General features: G+C 36.7%; 1 protein-coding gene across 1 annotated transcript in view; it reads right to left on the reverse strand.

Annotated features, from left to right (window-relative positions):
- SPAG17 (sperm associated antigen 17) overlaps positions 1-15,145 on the reverse strand; it is a 102,338-nt gene that overhangs the window by 42,909 nt on the left and 44,284 nt on the right. Inside the window, exons 15-22 of the mRNA XM_054072855.1 lie at positions 14,001-14,089; positions 13,250-13,366; positions 11,753-11,907; positions 7,240-7,412; positions 4,463-4,557; positions 2,623-2,859; positions 1,339-1,450; positions 692-817 (exon numbers count right to left, since the gene is read on the reverse strand). Coding sequence (XP_053928830.1) covers positions 692-817; positions 1,339-1,450; positions 2,623-2,859; positions 4,463-4,557; positions 7,240-7,412; positions 11,753-11,907; positions 13,250-13,366; positions 14,001-14,089 — 1,104 coding nt within the window. The remainder of the gene's footprint in view (positions 1-691; positions 818-1,338; positions 1,451-2,622; positions 2,860-4,462; positions 4,558-7,239; positions 7,413-11,752; positions 11,908-13,249; positions 13,367-14,000; positions 14,090-15,145) is intronic.

The following is a 15,145-nucleotide window of genomic DNA, read 5'->3' on the forward strand; positions in this document are numbered from 1 at the left end:
CGGTTCAGTGAGGGCAATTCCATAGTGCTTTGGCAAACACACACACAAAATTCTATGATTCCATGATTCTAAATCATTACAGACTGGCTTTCTTCCTGGAAACACTCTCACCTGGGTTCAGAATAGATTTGTATTCAATGCTTTCTGAGTGTTAGCAATATGTCAACCAGCAGTGGGAGTTGCTGAACCGCAGAAAGATCTGTTTCCATGGCAAAGGTCTTGACGAGGCACTAGTGCTATGGTCATCTGACCCACAAGAGGAGGTCCAGTTCCAAGGGGGAAACTGTCTCTTTCAAGGGCAGATATTTATTCTGGTCACAATGGATATGATTCTGTTTGCATCTTCTTAGGCTTTCCCAGGCCACAATAAGATCTGAAGGAGTTCTCCACCAAGGAAGAAAATTATTTTCTTAAGGAATGGTGACTCTTTTCATTGATTTCCTTGCTTTGGAAAAGAGACTGGTTTGCACTTTTTGACCTGTACTGTACTGTACTTACATCTTGGTAAGATGTCTCTAGATGGTGCTTAAGTCAGCCAACTGGATTTTTACTCCCATTTACAGAATGCTTATCTTATTTACACTCTACCATTCGAAAGAATTTATTTTATGCTAGTTGATAAGGTTTGCACCCAATTACTAAATATGTCAGACTATTAGTTTTTTTATATCAGTGATGTCAATCAACTAACCTGATCTAGTTTTCTGTTCTTCAGTTTCTTGCACTTCAACTTCCTTTAAGTTTTTCTTGGGGTCTATGATATGAATGAAGAAGTTGTGGTTGTCTTTTACTACTTTCGTCTTTACCAAAGTAAGGCCTGCAAAGCAATGGGATACAATTATTGCTCTCAGTAAGCTTCTGAACTGTCCAACTCCCTCCCTAACCCCCTCAAATTCCCCATTTCTGCAACTGTAAAGCACACAAAAAAGAAAATTGCTCAGAAGCGGACTGAATTGCTCACTAGGAGACCACGAAGACAAAATTGTTAGCTGAGTATAGACTAAATATTAAAAAACTACCTGACAATTAGATCTGAGAGGCTGCAGAATTTGACTGGGCAAATTATTGGAACATGCATTGTTTGCCATTGACCAGATAAATATGAACTGACTTTTCTACATTTTCTACAATTTTCTGGTACTTTATCTATTATTAACATACTATACAAAATCACAAACATTAGTAGTGGTAGAGGCTAATAAGGAATTAAATGGTACTCTCACAATGTCTTTAACAGAATTTCCACTACTGAGATGTGAAATAGCATTTATGAATCAAGAAACTATGGCATCAGTTAGTAACTGAGTCAAAGCAACACATAAAGAGTTAAAGCATCACCTTTTACAAACTCTATCTTTTCTACTTGAATCTGTCCTCCATCAGATGGGAAAAGATATTGATTGCTTCCTGATACTTGAATGAGATCCTCCCCTGTATTGTAGCCAAGAAACTGGAAAAGTGAATTTTAGATTTTATGTGTAAATGAAGAAGGCAGAAGCCATGACAGAAGCAAACGACAGACCGACCATTATTATCCCACTGTTCTGGCCAACATTTTTGGCTTAGATATTTAACTACTGCAATAAAAATTTTAGCAAATACATAGAATTTGATATTCATATCCGAATAATTTCTCAGTTACTAATTCAAGTAACTTGTTACATATGAGAGCAGAATCTAGTCCTTCAGTGATATGTAGCTGCCATGGAAACTAAAGGGTATTAAGCACAGTGGTAGCTTAACCTATAATGTGAAGAAAAGAAAAATTGTGGCCAAGTACAAAGGGACAAAATACAATGCCGTGGGATCAGATAAAGGGCAGATAAGGATTCAGTTTTCCACCCTGTAGATTTTGGTATTCAGACACTGTAAATCTGATTCTTAGATTGCTGTGTCTTTCAAAGAGCCACATTGGCAAAAATTAGGTGAGTGTACTCAGTTAAGTTCAGACTGATACGCTATATATCTCAGACTCTAAAGTCTGTGCTCAAGCAAGCATAGACTAAAATATACTGACCTACCCAAGTTTTGAATGCAGGGCTTAGACTGCAAATATATAGCAGTCCAAACTGCCTAAAACTGTTTGGACACAGCTACCAAAGAGTCTCCTTTGTAAGAAATATGCCTCTGCTAATATAACAAGCAGAAGAGCTTGTCTTAGGGCACTCCAACAGGTAATAGAAGGAACAGTGAACTCCTTTTACTTGATTTCTCATATGGACAGACAAAACATCAACTAGGTACCTGAATATGGAACTGGAACAGATCTTTCCTACCCCTTCCCATCAAAATCACATTTTTACGCAATATTCATCCCATAAATACATTTTCTGTGGGCACAAACCCGTGATCAGCTTATCTTTGTGTTCATGTCATATACACTAAAACCTATGCAAGTTAATGAAATAGTCTGGTCTAGGATAATCTGAAACACAAGTAACTGCTTTCCAAAATGTTTAGGAAAGGATCTGCTGTTAAACTAATGTAGTTAAACAAGAACTTGTCAGGCTTAATTTGCCCTGAACTCCAGTTTCTCAATGGCTAATAGCTTTGTTGTAATCTTGACTTTGTATATAAACAGTTAGCACTTTCCTAACGTGGTGCAATACTATGACTCCTTACCTTGTAAACTTTCTCAGAATGTGGTTCTGGGATGCTAGGATGCTCCTCAAGTTCAGGGACTTTTGCTGGCTCATCTTTAAACTTCTCTGTGGAAGAATTCTCATTGGAACCTTTTCCTTCTTCATGTATTATTATCTCCCGTTCTTTCTTTTTGCCTCCCAATTTTTCTTTTTTTCTTTTTTTTAATTCCTTAAGTTGTTCTTCCTCTCGTAATTGGTTCTGCTCCTGCTTCCAAGCCTACATTAAATTTTAGGAATACAAATTACTGTGGTTCTCTATGCATTACAAGATACAAGTAAACAAACTCAAAGGAATCAATGTTCTAGATCACTCTAAGCAATTCACACATTTTCCAAATTTGTCTACAGTTTTACAGTATCACACACTATATTTTCCATAAAATTACTGACTCATTCAATCCACGGGATCAATCATTCTTGACCACACCAGATGTATCAGTTGATTATTTGTATTTTACACATTCAGTCTTAAAACCAAATTGTTTGTTGTGTACTTTTCCACAATGCTTACCAACAAATCAGAATGCAACACTAGTGTTAGTTAATTTTCAAAATGCAACTGTGAGAGAAAATGATTTTATTATTTTACAGAAGAAGCAATGAGGTACCAATGCCAGAATTACCAGCGTGTATAAGGAATACAACAAAAGACATCAGAGACTGAGTATTTAGGGCTTTGTAGCATTTTATATTCTAAGCATACTAAAGCATATGCATTTCTGCAGAAGGAATGGTAAGTATTCACAGTTACAAGCTGGGCATTAGCCAGCTCAAGCTGAGTACCCAGTAACTGATTAACACCATTTCACATCTACATTCCAATATCAGTACCTTAAGTGCAGAGCATTATGCATTGAAAGAAAAATGAGACGTACTATGGCTGTAAGGAGTCAAAAAAAAGCAGAGGAGTTCAACATCAACTAAGGAAGATTTGTGCAGAGTAATGGAGAGCATCAATGCTAAGACCTAAAAAGCATGTGCTTAACTCCTACCTCATTTGGAAACTTACTGTGTGAACCTAGGCAAATCAATAAATTTGTAATGCATGACCATAACCTACATCTATAAAATGAGATTATCTGTCATGAGGGAACTCTTAGGTACCGTATTTACCTTCCTTAATTACAGAGATGTAGATAGTGAAAGCAGGAGGTGGGTACATAATTACGTCCATGAATCTGGATTTAATGCTTTCATATCTTTATAACCAGAAAACTTTATAACCAGTCAATGAGAAGTAGGATATTATCTGTAACTCTCATTTCCTAGTCCTGAAATTATGAACTGCTCTTGGAATGTCTAGTCCAACTTCAAACAGTCTTCCCTTAAGAAAATAACATAACATAACTAAATCAATAAGGAATAAATTAAAGAAAACAAGAACTAAAGTATTTAAAAAATAAAGCCAAGAACAGAAAAACTAAGAGGGCTGCAAAAAGTCTTGTCCTGTTTGCCTACAGGAAAGGTGATGAGAAGCTCTTTATCAAGAAGTGCAGGGATATTTTGAGGGGTGATGGTTTTAAGCTGAAAAAGGGGAGATTTAGATGAGATACCAGGAAGAATTGTTTCCCTCTGAGGGTGGTGAGGCGCTGGCACAGGTTGTCTAGGGAAGTCATGGATGCCCCATCCCTGGAGGTGTTCAAGACCAGGTTTGATGAGGCCCCTACTCATGGCAGGTGGGTTGGAATTAGATGATCTTTAAGGGCCCTTCTAGCCCAAACCATTCCATGATTCTAAGTCCCTGTAAGAATGAAGGCTTATCTCCCTGAGAAAGCAGTATTTTTCAGTCCAGTTTAGAAACACACATATTTTTGCCTCACCTTTAGAGAACCTTCTCTGATAAAAGGAATTTTTTCATTGTTCGATTGAGATTCTGAAATAGTCTTCATTATGCTGTCAGGTCCTGATATATTACCTTTGGGAAGTGAAAGCAGAATAAATAAGGTATTTATATATATATATGAAAATGGAATAATTAAAAAAAGTGGAAAAATAAAAGAATTGCAAGAAAATAAAAACATATTTATAAATAGTAAAAGTATAGAAGTAGGACAAATAAAATGTCACTATTTTTAAAGATAAAATAGAAAGACTATTAAGGTTCGAAGAAACTTAACTGACAAGTGGTAGTACTTCATAGTCGTAACTAGGGAACAAATATGCTTAAACAGAAAAACATTTAAAGACTCAGTCTCTGCTTCTTGCTATTAAAGACTGTCCCTGCAACAAGATTTTCTTTTATGCAGATGAGCAATACATAAAACAATAAGCAGTATTTTTTGCCCTTGATTTTACTACTGTTCCAGAATTCTGATCCAGTGCTTTAACCAGCCTGTGAAATGTCAGAACAAGCTCAATATAGGAATCATAGATATTACAACCTTTCAAGTCAAAAAGCTGAATAAATGCTGCCTGAACTTTCAAACTCTCACTAAGGAAACACCATATGCCCTGTTTACTATTAGGGCTCTATAGCACCTATGACTTATGAAAATGGCATTTCTTCAGGTGTATGGTTTTATATCATGCTTGGATACTGTGATGGATGCACCTAACCCCCCCACCCCCTTAACCAAAGCAGAGGCAGTTTGATTCAGGCTCCAGAGGAGATAAAGGCCTGCGCCGTGGCCAGACCAAAAACTCCTCCAGGGAACCCACAAGGAGCACAGTGACACAGTGAACACTGATAAGGTTTGGGTATAAGGGGCCTCATACATACCTCTTCTATTGTAAGCAATTAGTATACGAACCAATCACTTTTATCTCACAAATGTGACAACCTAAATGAGCTTCCTTTCAGCTCTCCCTGCTAGGTAGTGTAAATGCATGACGATGATCTTCCCTTGTGCTGGGATGCCTCTCAAGGGTGCACCTCAAAGCAATGAGATCTTTTACCAATGACACGTTGCTGGTGAGCCCCATTTGAATTCTCCCTGGATGTCAGCTGGACTGTACCCCAGGCAACTCTCCTCTTTAGAAGGGATTGGTTGTTTAGCTTAAACGAGTAATATCTTAGATAGAATAAATCACTTAGAGTTATAATATTGTGAAATTTAGTATATTGTTTGCTTAGCTTTATTAGAATGAGTAGCTAAACTTGCTCTGAAGCCCTAGGCTGCACGCTGCAAATTTCCACTTGAAAATCTCTCACCATGTGCAACCTATTTATTCAAAACAGTACTTTCAGAGTCCACAAGATCCAGAAGATACAAAGGCCTCAAGGACATTGACTATCAGCAACAGCTGCAACTAAGATAATGACTTATCTGACAGAGGGCAAAGGAATCCAATGAGGAACAAGAAGACCCCAGAGCCAAACCACCAACCAAGTTTGGGATTAGGATTGGATGCAGCCACTCCTAGACTCCTCTCTGAGAAGGAGGTTAGAAAGCAAACGGGGTCTTTCTGAACCTTGTGACTCAATGAGAGGGTCTCCCTTACCTTTTTAATTACCATTTTTTTAGCAGTATGTTTCCTCCATGTAATAATAATGTGACCTTGCCATTGAACTCTGTTGAGTTGCCCTTTTATCTAAATATGTATTTTATCTAAAAATTCATTCATGAGCGATACTCAATATTTACCTGATATAAAAGATAAAGTAACTATCAGAAACTCCTACTAACACTGCTTTGTAGTAAAAAGTAAAAACTGAAGCATGGGTTACAGTACCGCCAGAGAAATTGAAATCACCCACTGTTGCCCATCTGCACATCCCGCCTAGAGGCGATTATCTTCTTTCAGCGAACGAATTTCTCTATGAATCCTATCCATCATGAGGCACCAGATGGGCAAGACTCTATCTAGCTCCTGTCACAGCTAGATAGGTACAAATTATGATTTAGAAGTCATAACTTTATTTCAGTTTCCAACCTATAATCAGGCATGTTAATTTGCTTGAGGAATAACTTGGCTATTTTTGTAAATGCTAATTGTGAGTACTAGATGGTTTCAAAGTGCATTCTCAAAGAAGGCAAACAAAGCAAAGGCTAAATATCAACAAATTTTTGTTAATATGATTTCAATACACAAGTAGGCAGTGTGGACAAAAGTTCTCTTCTGTAAAAGTGATTTTTGGATTTTGCTGCCTGCTCAATAGTTACAGGACGGACTGCTTACAATTTTCACTATCCAAAATGTTGCTTGTATTTCAAGTTTGCTGTGCAGTCTAGTCAATTCCAGTTTCCAGTTTTAGCTTCCAGCTCACAGCTTCTGACTTCCAGCTTTTATCCTGCCCTTTTAAAAGGGAATTTTCCTGAACTGTGTTGCCAATTTTAACAACTGCTTATCTCTTCATATGTTTAGTCATCTAAACAGAGATTCACATTTGCATGTAATCCTTACAGCAATTCCATTAAATAAGCACTGCTATTGTAAATGTAAAGTGACATTAAGGGCTTTAATTTTCAGAACAGAGGATGATGCATAATATTTAAATATGTGCAATTAATTCACTTGCAAACATATTTAAGCCTATACAAATGATGAAACAAGACTATCCTATCAAAAAATATACGCAATTCCACTCTGAACAACTTTAGGTCTCACCACTCATCATGAAAATGAATTATCTAGGATAAAACAAAAAGATACCTACTTTCGGCTTTACCGGGAAAGCCAGTACATGCAGAGAATTTAAAAGATCCTTCTGCTTTGGCTTTTTGCAGTTTAAGAGACTCTATTTCCTTAGCCATCTTCTCTTCTTGGTATTTGTCTTCTTCCTCTTTCACCCAGTCTTTAATTGAATTAGCCACCAGCTCAAGATAGTTCCTGAAAAGCACAACATTCCTCTATTTACCATAATACAGTTTTGACTAATGTGATTTCAGGTCAAACAGGATCGCTTGGCTTCTTGGTTTCCAATACAAATATTACTCTATAACCTTTGAGAGAAGGCTTGTGTTTGACAGGGTTTCACTAAATTTTTACAGGAGATGGTACTTTTGCTTGGCTGGTACTTGCAAAATATAGCTTATGTTTGGGATTTTGGTTCTCATTTCTGCAGAGATATTAGAAACTTGTCTTTCAAAGAATGCCTGTCCACAAAGAAAATCTAGAAAGTCAGACAACACAGGGACATCCAGTTTAAGAAAGGTTGAGACCAATTCTCTTTGCTGTTTTACCACTAGGATAAATTACTTTCTTAGTTGCTATTGATTTATACTGTCTTATAGAATACACTTCATTTGTTTGTTCAGCAGCGGAGGAAGTGCTATTCTATTTAATGTCTAGCTCTTCTTTATTGACATGACAAGAAAGTTGCTTGGAAATTGTCAGTCAAATCTAAATTACAGAATCAGCGCATTGTAGCCTGGTGTAAATTAAGAACATTGACAATTAACAGCTGAAGTGAGCACTGAGTAACTAAAAGGGGCTTGTAAAGAGTGCAAGAGATTCAGTGGTTGTGTCTTCACAATGTTTTGCATTTATATGTATAATATGATTCAATGTTACTCAAAAGCTCTGTATGCATTACAGTTTTTGGTTGTGAACATGAAGGCAGTACAACCAATGCTTGACCTCAGGACAACCTTAAAGTTCTTAAAACAGCATTACATTGTACGTTCAAGAGAATTAATATGTAGGCTGTCTACACAGACTGGAGATGTATACACTTCACGTACAGCTTAAAGATTCGTAAGACTCTCCCCGATCCTGCAATGTATGTGGAACTTGCTTTGGGAAACTTGCATGGAGAAACCGTTGACCATATACTCAGGAGGGACAAGGTGACTCTGGCTGTATCTGAAGAAAAGTGTACAAGCTAGAAAAACAAAGATGTTGAAAATAAAAAGGCAAAACTAGGCTGGAATCTAGAGTTGCCAGTACTGGAATAACTTGAAGATGAATATATGTTATAAATAAAGAAGAGATTATTCGCATGGAAAATATTTTAGGGCAATGAAACAGTCATTCAAAGTCAAAAATACACATTCTATTAATATGTATTCTGATGTCACTACTGCCAATGTCTGACTCAGAATCATTTCTCAGAAAGGATTATTCTTTTCCAGTAACTTGTGTAATGTATTTACTATGAAACAGTAAACAAATGTCATTAAGATATAAGTAAAAGAATAGTTTCGATAGTATCTAAATTAATTTGGGTTCCTGTTAGAGTGGCCACTTATCCTAAGCAGAGTTGAAATATTTCATACACATTGCAAGTGCATAGGTACCTGCTGGATCCTCTTATTCAGTAGCATCCACTGTATTTCATGGCCAGCCTTCTGCTGCCTACCTTTTGAACAGCAAAATTAATGAATTTTTGGATGTTCTACATGAACTGCACAACCTGATATCCATAGAGAAGAAGGAAGAGTAACTGTAATCTCCAGGAGCAAAAACTGCTGCAACATAAGAAATTTAATTTCCTTCTTGTGCGAGAATTTTCTGTAACAGGACTCACTGTAACCAACTGATTAGCAGATAACAGAAGAATATTCCAGACAGCAACAATGGAACAACCCCACAAAAATGGGTCTGTTGTCTATAAGATATCACAATAAAGAAGTAACAAGAAAACATAGGTAAAGAACTCCTAACACAGAGATAGTCAAGCACAGCATCTGTTGGGAATTTATAACTCTCCTACGGTGAAAGCGGGACTCTTAAATGTACCCCTAAAATTAGAACTATAGTAATTTCAATAAAAGTCAATTAATTGTTACTAAACTCATCAGGAGACAGTTATTTCATGCAAAGGTAAAAACCAGTAATGCTATTGCTTAACTAATTAGTAAGGCTTGTGCCTTTTCCCGGCAATTCAGCAGGATCTGGAAGCTAATGCTGGTAACAGTTTGAAGCACTCCCGGTATTTAAAGACTGTCTTCCAAAGAAGTGTTACGTTGCTTGGAAACACACACTAGCAAATATTTATGATACTTTGTCTAGGAATCTGAAATGGTCTTTAGCAAGTACATTGAATAAGGTCAGAAAATGTGCTGATTATTTTGCAGAGAAAAGGCAGGTATAGATGCCACATAACAGAACTAAATGACAGCCCATAGCTCTTCAAAGATACGAAGTAGCATACAGAGCAGTGACCCTGAATATTTCTATGAAATGAGAGCAAAGCCAAACCTTCTTGTTAGCTTCCACAACAGCTTTTTGAGGAACTCCTTGCTGCTTGGAAACAGAACCTCATGAAATGTCACTGAATAAAGATGGCGTGCCCCCAGCAGAATTTAATCTTTAATCTTTAATCTTTAATGTCGAGGCCTTGTTTGCAGTGTATGTGGAAGAGTAAGAAGGAGAAACCGTCAGCTATTCCATCTTCAACTGAATTATAATGCATTTACTAGAGAACATGCTTCATTACTTCTTTAGACGCAAAATGAACAACTTTTGTTTTGCAGGTATCGAGAGCTCTTTCAATTTTTCAACTGGCCTGGAATTGACCATTTCAATGCCCTTTCAAGACAACCAGTCAAATTGTTTTAGGAGCCCACATATGATGAGTCATTGTTTCAAAGAGAAACGCTTCCTGAAGAGGTTTGGCTCTCCGCTATCTGCTCCACCAGACAACACAACAACACTATGCCATTGGGATGGGGTATTACTCAGAGTATGCAAACATCAAGTGATATGTTAGATGTATTAGGGGATGTGACCTCGTCTCCAATGTCTGTTCCAAAAGAGTACGAGTCCCCTATGGGTCTCATGTCATATGTGTCAGCCCTATGTGGACACCACAAATGCACCAGGCAGCTAAACTGGCACAAGGAGTTTATTTTTAGGCAAATTTAATCAGGCCCTTAATGTCCAAAGCCCCAAAGAAGGGTAAGAATAGCTGCCAAATTAAACCGCTCAGCGCTCCAACAGACTTCTGTGTAACTGACTTTGAGACTACTGACCCTCTGCCTGGGTATATCTGATGGCAAGGTCCAGCTTTACTTGAACACACCATCTTTTGCTATCTTTTATATACAACTGTTATATATGTGCAAAGAAATGGATTGACCAGACATTTAGTGGATTTGCCCAACAATCACAAAACAGCCAGCGTTTTCTCCAAAGAACTTTGTGTTTCTGCTGGTAAATCTCCTCTGGCTCTGGTCCCAGGAAAATAATTTAAGTTCAAGTGCCTGGAAAGCTGAGATAGACTCACACAGAGTTCCTTGACTGAGAGCAAAGATACAAAATATAACACAAAATATGTCTTCAGGAAGGCATATTTTGCCTATTTAATGTTCAAACCTGTTCAAATATATAGATATCAACAAAAGTTGTTATTAAAAGACCTCCATATTCTGATAAACAAGTAACTGCACCTATGGATGCCTGCAGACAACTTGGGCGTGGTGGTGTTGTAATTGGATATTTGCTCAAAATTCTGTTCGATAAAGCAAATCTAATTAACTGATAGAGCACCAGGGTGACATGACATGGTTAAAGATAGCTCAGCTGTCTCTCCAAGGAATTGTAGCATCTTTATGTATCAGTACATAGACATATTCTATTCTTGGCCAATTATTTGGAATAGCACTTGGATCCACATCATTATTTATACTACCGTTTCAGTGCAAAAATGTATTCCAAAATGATAAGGTCCACTGACAAAAGCTCTAGTAGTGGATACATCAACCACTTCCATACCTCTAGATGTTAAGAAGATAGTGACAGGGAATTAAAAAGAACATAGCATTCTGTGAAAATAATATTCTAATATTAACAAAGGGCTTCTAGCTTTTCTTAAAAGAATTTCTAAGTGACACTCGCCAAATTTATGTATACACAGTTGAAAAACTGGATAATTATATTGTTAGACAGAATTTTCTTTTTATCCCCTCTCACCCAGTGTCCTCAACATAATTTTCCTGATATGGCTATGGCTAGTATGACTTTGCATATATGTGTACATTATATACATATTTATAGTTTGTGATAAGGAGTCACATACAGTTACTGCATGGTTCTCCTGTCCCAGAAAAGCTTTATCTCAAAAGAATTCTTCTGATATAGCACTGTTTTCAACCCATGTGACTTGTTTTCCAATAAATGTGTTACGTCATGGTATCCTTTAATTTAAAAGCTTTGCCCCAAGTGTAGCCATGCGGTCTTTAATTGCAAACGACTGTGAATGAGACATGAAAGATAATATGAATTACCTGAATCCAACATTAGAGTGCAATGCAATATCCCAAGTCTCTTGGCACAAACGATGCTGATTCATAGGATTGTGAAGAACCATTAGCAAAGCATTATCTTGAGTATGATAAAAGTAATCAATACATCTATATTCTTGGGATGCAGTATGAAGAACCTGAAAAGGAAAGAAATAAAGATACATCCCCTCCTGCAATCAGTAGTGTATAAGCAAAGCTTTAAGCAACAGGTGCTTCAGAACTTCTGACAAGATGTATGCAAAGCATTTGGATTCCAGCATTCTGAAGTGTTCAGACAGGTGGAAACTGAAATTCCACAGCTATTCACATTGAGATGAGCCAATGACTATGCTCCACCTTCTGAGACTGACCATGAATGAAACATATCACTAAGTAATAAATAAATGTATATATTAAATAAATACTTAAACAAATTTAAACAAGAAAGTATTTAAATAATGAAATAGTAAATAAAAGCAGAACTATCACATATTAGGTAAAGAGAATAGAAGTTTAGGGTTTTTTTAGCTTCGTTAATTTTACTTGGCATTAAATTTGCTATACTATGACCTGTTCATCTCTGGAATTCACTGCGTTCTACATTATTCCACTTTGTTCTGTACTGCCCCATCATTTTCAATGTTTAAATTGTCTGCAAGCTGAAACTTGTTTTTACATAACTATGCAACTGAGGTAAAACTGAAATAATTCCATATAAATAAACACTTGCTTTAAAAAAGAGAAACTTAATATCAGCTGGTGTAAAAATTATGTTCAGATGTGACATGTAGCACAAGGAAATACAGAAATATTCTTACAAAATCCTTTCTGTCACAACAAAACATTATTTTCTCTTGCCATTATTTGCCATCAGTATCTTTCAACTAGATTCAGCAATTACTGACATGTTCCAAGTAGTATTAGCTACTTATGCTGCATCAGAAGGAACTCCCCATGTACTGAAATGTATAACCAGACTTTAAAGTTGTGGTGCTAAAAGCAGTGCTGAAAAAGTCCAAGCAGCCTTTCCTTCATTTGTGTATAGCATGATTGTCAGGATCAAATAAGAATTGCAGCATACAAAGCTCGAGACAGCACAGAACTGCTCCCAAGAGAATGCCTAGAAACTTAAGCCATCCTCATTTGAACTTATCTTTCATATTTGTTGTTCTGTCTTTCTGCAAGTCCCATAATTGCCAGGAAGGATCACCCCAAAGGGCAAGATCATTTTGTCTCTACCACATGTGTATTTAAAAAACTCACTACCAAATAAAGGACAGCTACAGTTTGACCAAACCAAGAAATAAAAACCCAATATAAACTAAATTTCACAAAAATAACTGAAAAGCAGCTAAAGTGCAATGGTGTTTTGGTAAAAATGCAAAAGGGATAAAACTGCATCAATTATCTAGCAAAGAAACACCTTGTCCTATGCTACTAATTCTTTGTACACCATTCTGAGGGGTGACTGTATGTATAAGATTGTCATTTCACAGATACCTGAAGAAGAATATGAGGTTGAAAATGCTCATCAAAATTCCAGTCTGTCAAACAACGTCTCTGTGTCTTTTTTATTTCTTCCAAATTTGGTCCTAGGCCATAATTTTCCGGACTCACCTCAAAATACACCAAAAAAGAAAAATTAATATAAATAGTTCAGTGCCAGTTGTATTAAATTATCTATAATCTTGTAGACTTAATAGACAGCATCCCATAGCACATCACATTAATTGCATAATGCTGTACATATGTAGACCCGTATAATGCTATTTAATAAAAAACACAATTACTCCCAAAGGTTTTTGGTCTTAGCTTTTTTATGGCAAACATAATTTAAATATTTTCATTATTAGGTTATATGTTTTTGAGTTCTGTAAGCAATTATGAATATTTAAAAACGTAATTTTAAAATTGCTATATTTATCCAGGGCTGTATGGCAGGCAGGTGTTTCTGAAGATGCCAAACCACACAGTCTGTTAGTGTGACACAGTTTGGCAATTTCTCTCAATCTTTCAGGCTAGTATTAGATCCCTGATATTCAGGGAAGCCAGCACAGCACTGACATTAGTAGCTTCACCAAGACCTATCACTTTAGAACTCAAAGAAATTGGCACTCTTCACCAAACATCACAAAGTTAACATTTGCATGCAGCATTGCAAAGGAACCCTCAGTAACATTTCCTGTCCCTGAACAATGTCTTGTGTTGTCTTATACTACAGAGCACAGTTGATTCCATTCTTCACACTTGCCATATCAGAAAAAATAAGATCCAATTCTTTGTTCAAAACAGTATCAGCCAATCCATCTTGTTCATCTTTGCCATTTTGTTCTGTATGTCCTGGAAATTGAAAGCAGAATTTTAAGAAGCATTCCAGAAATTTCAGCCCGATACACTAAGGTTGGAGTGATGCAACTTCCTTAACCTCCCTGATGAGATTGTCATCAAGTTGAAGGTTTCTTTTCTGATGCTAGTCCAATAAATATATGATCAGCTCTGCTACATTTCTGTCCTAAAAGAGCACTCTAAAATCTACGGACAACAGAACGAAAAGAACTCTTTATAAGACTCAATTAAATCATCCTCTTTTATGACCTATGATGGCCTTGCATGCTCAAGAAGTGTTCTCAAGATCCACAGGTGAAGAACCAGTCCTCTGCTTACTACACAAGAGAATTGGTAACAAGCATTCCATTGCAGAGAGGACATAAAAGAGAAGGCAAAATCAATTATTTTAATAGTTGCACGTGTCTAAAAAATGAAATATTTTAAACCTGAAATTAATTGGATCTAATGAGTTCTGCAAGCTACTGACAGATTACTGCCAAGGATATGACCAATCACCCCTGATAAACTCATTGTTACAATGCGCACCTGATATGAATAGGATCACATGGAGACTAACTTCTGTTCTATTGTAACTTTTAAAAAAAAATCCTTTTTAATAGAATTATTTATGCCCAGGGTTAGGGTAGACATCACTAATATTTGACCAAAATTCACATGTACAAGAAAAATACTTTCCTTGGGAGCAAATACTCAGTATTTGTTCATAAGTGGCTCATAACCAGCTCAACTTCCAGATATATATCTGGCTCTGCTTCTCTAGGAAATTAGACCTGTTCACTGACTGCCTTAAGGAGATTTAAGAAATCTGAAAGCAAAAGTTTTCTACTCCTGGTATTTGCTTTAGTGTTGCAAAAGTGATGAACTGATGGAGGCTATGTCTGTAACTGCAATATTTACTCTTGTGACTAGCATAAAAGTAAAATAAACTAACACCCAACAAAGGTTCCCAGAATCTGGAAGGGAGGCAGATAAGCAGGATTCATTTTGCCTGCTCCAACATTCTAAGTAAAGGATCCTAAATTGGTTGTGAAGGCATCTATTAGGAAA

The sequence above is a fragment of the Cuculus canorus genome, chromosome 1, assembly GCF_017976375.1.
Source record: "Cuculus canorus isolate bCucCan1 chromosome 1, bCucCan1.pri, whole genome shotgun sequence".
Lineage (NCBI taxonomy): Eukaryota > Metazoa > Chordata > Aves > Cuculiformes > Cuculidae > Cuculus > Cuculus canorus.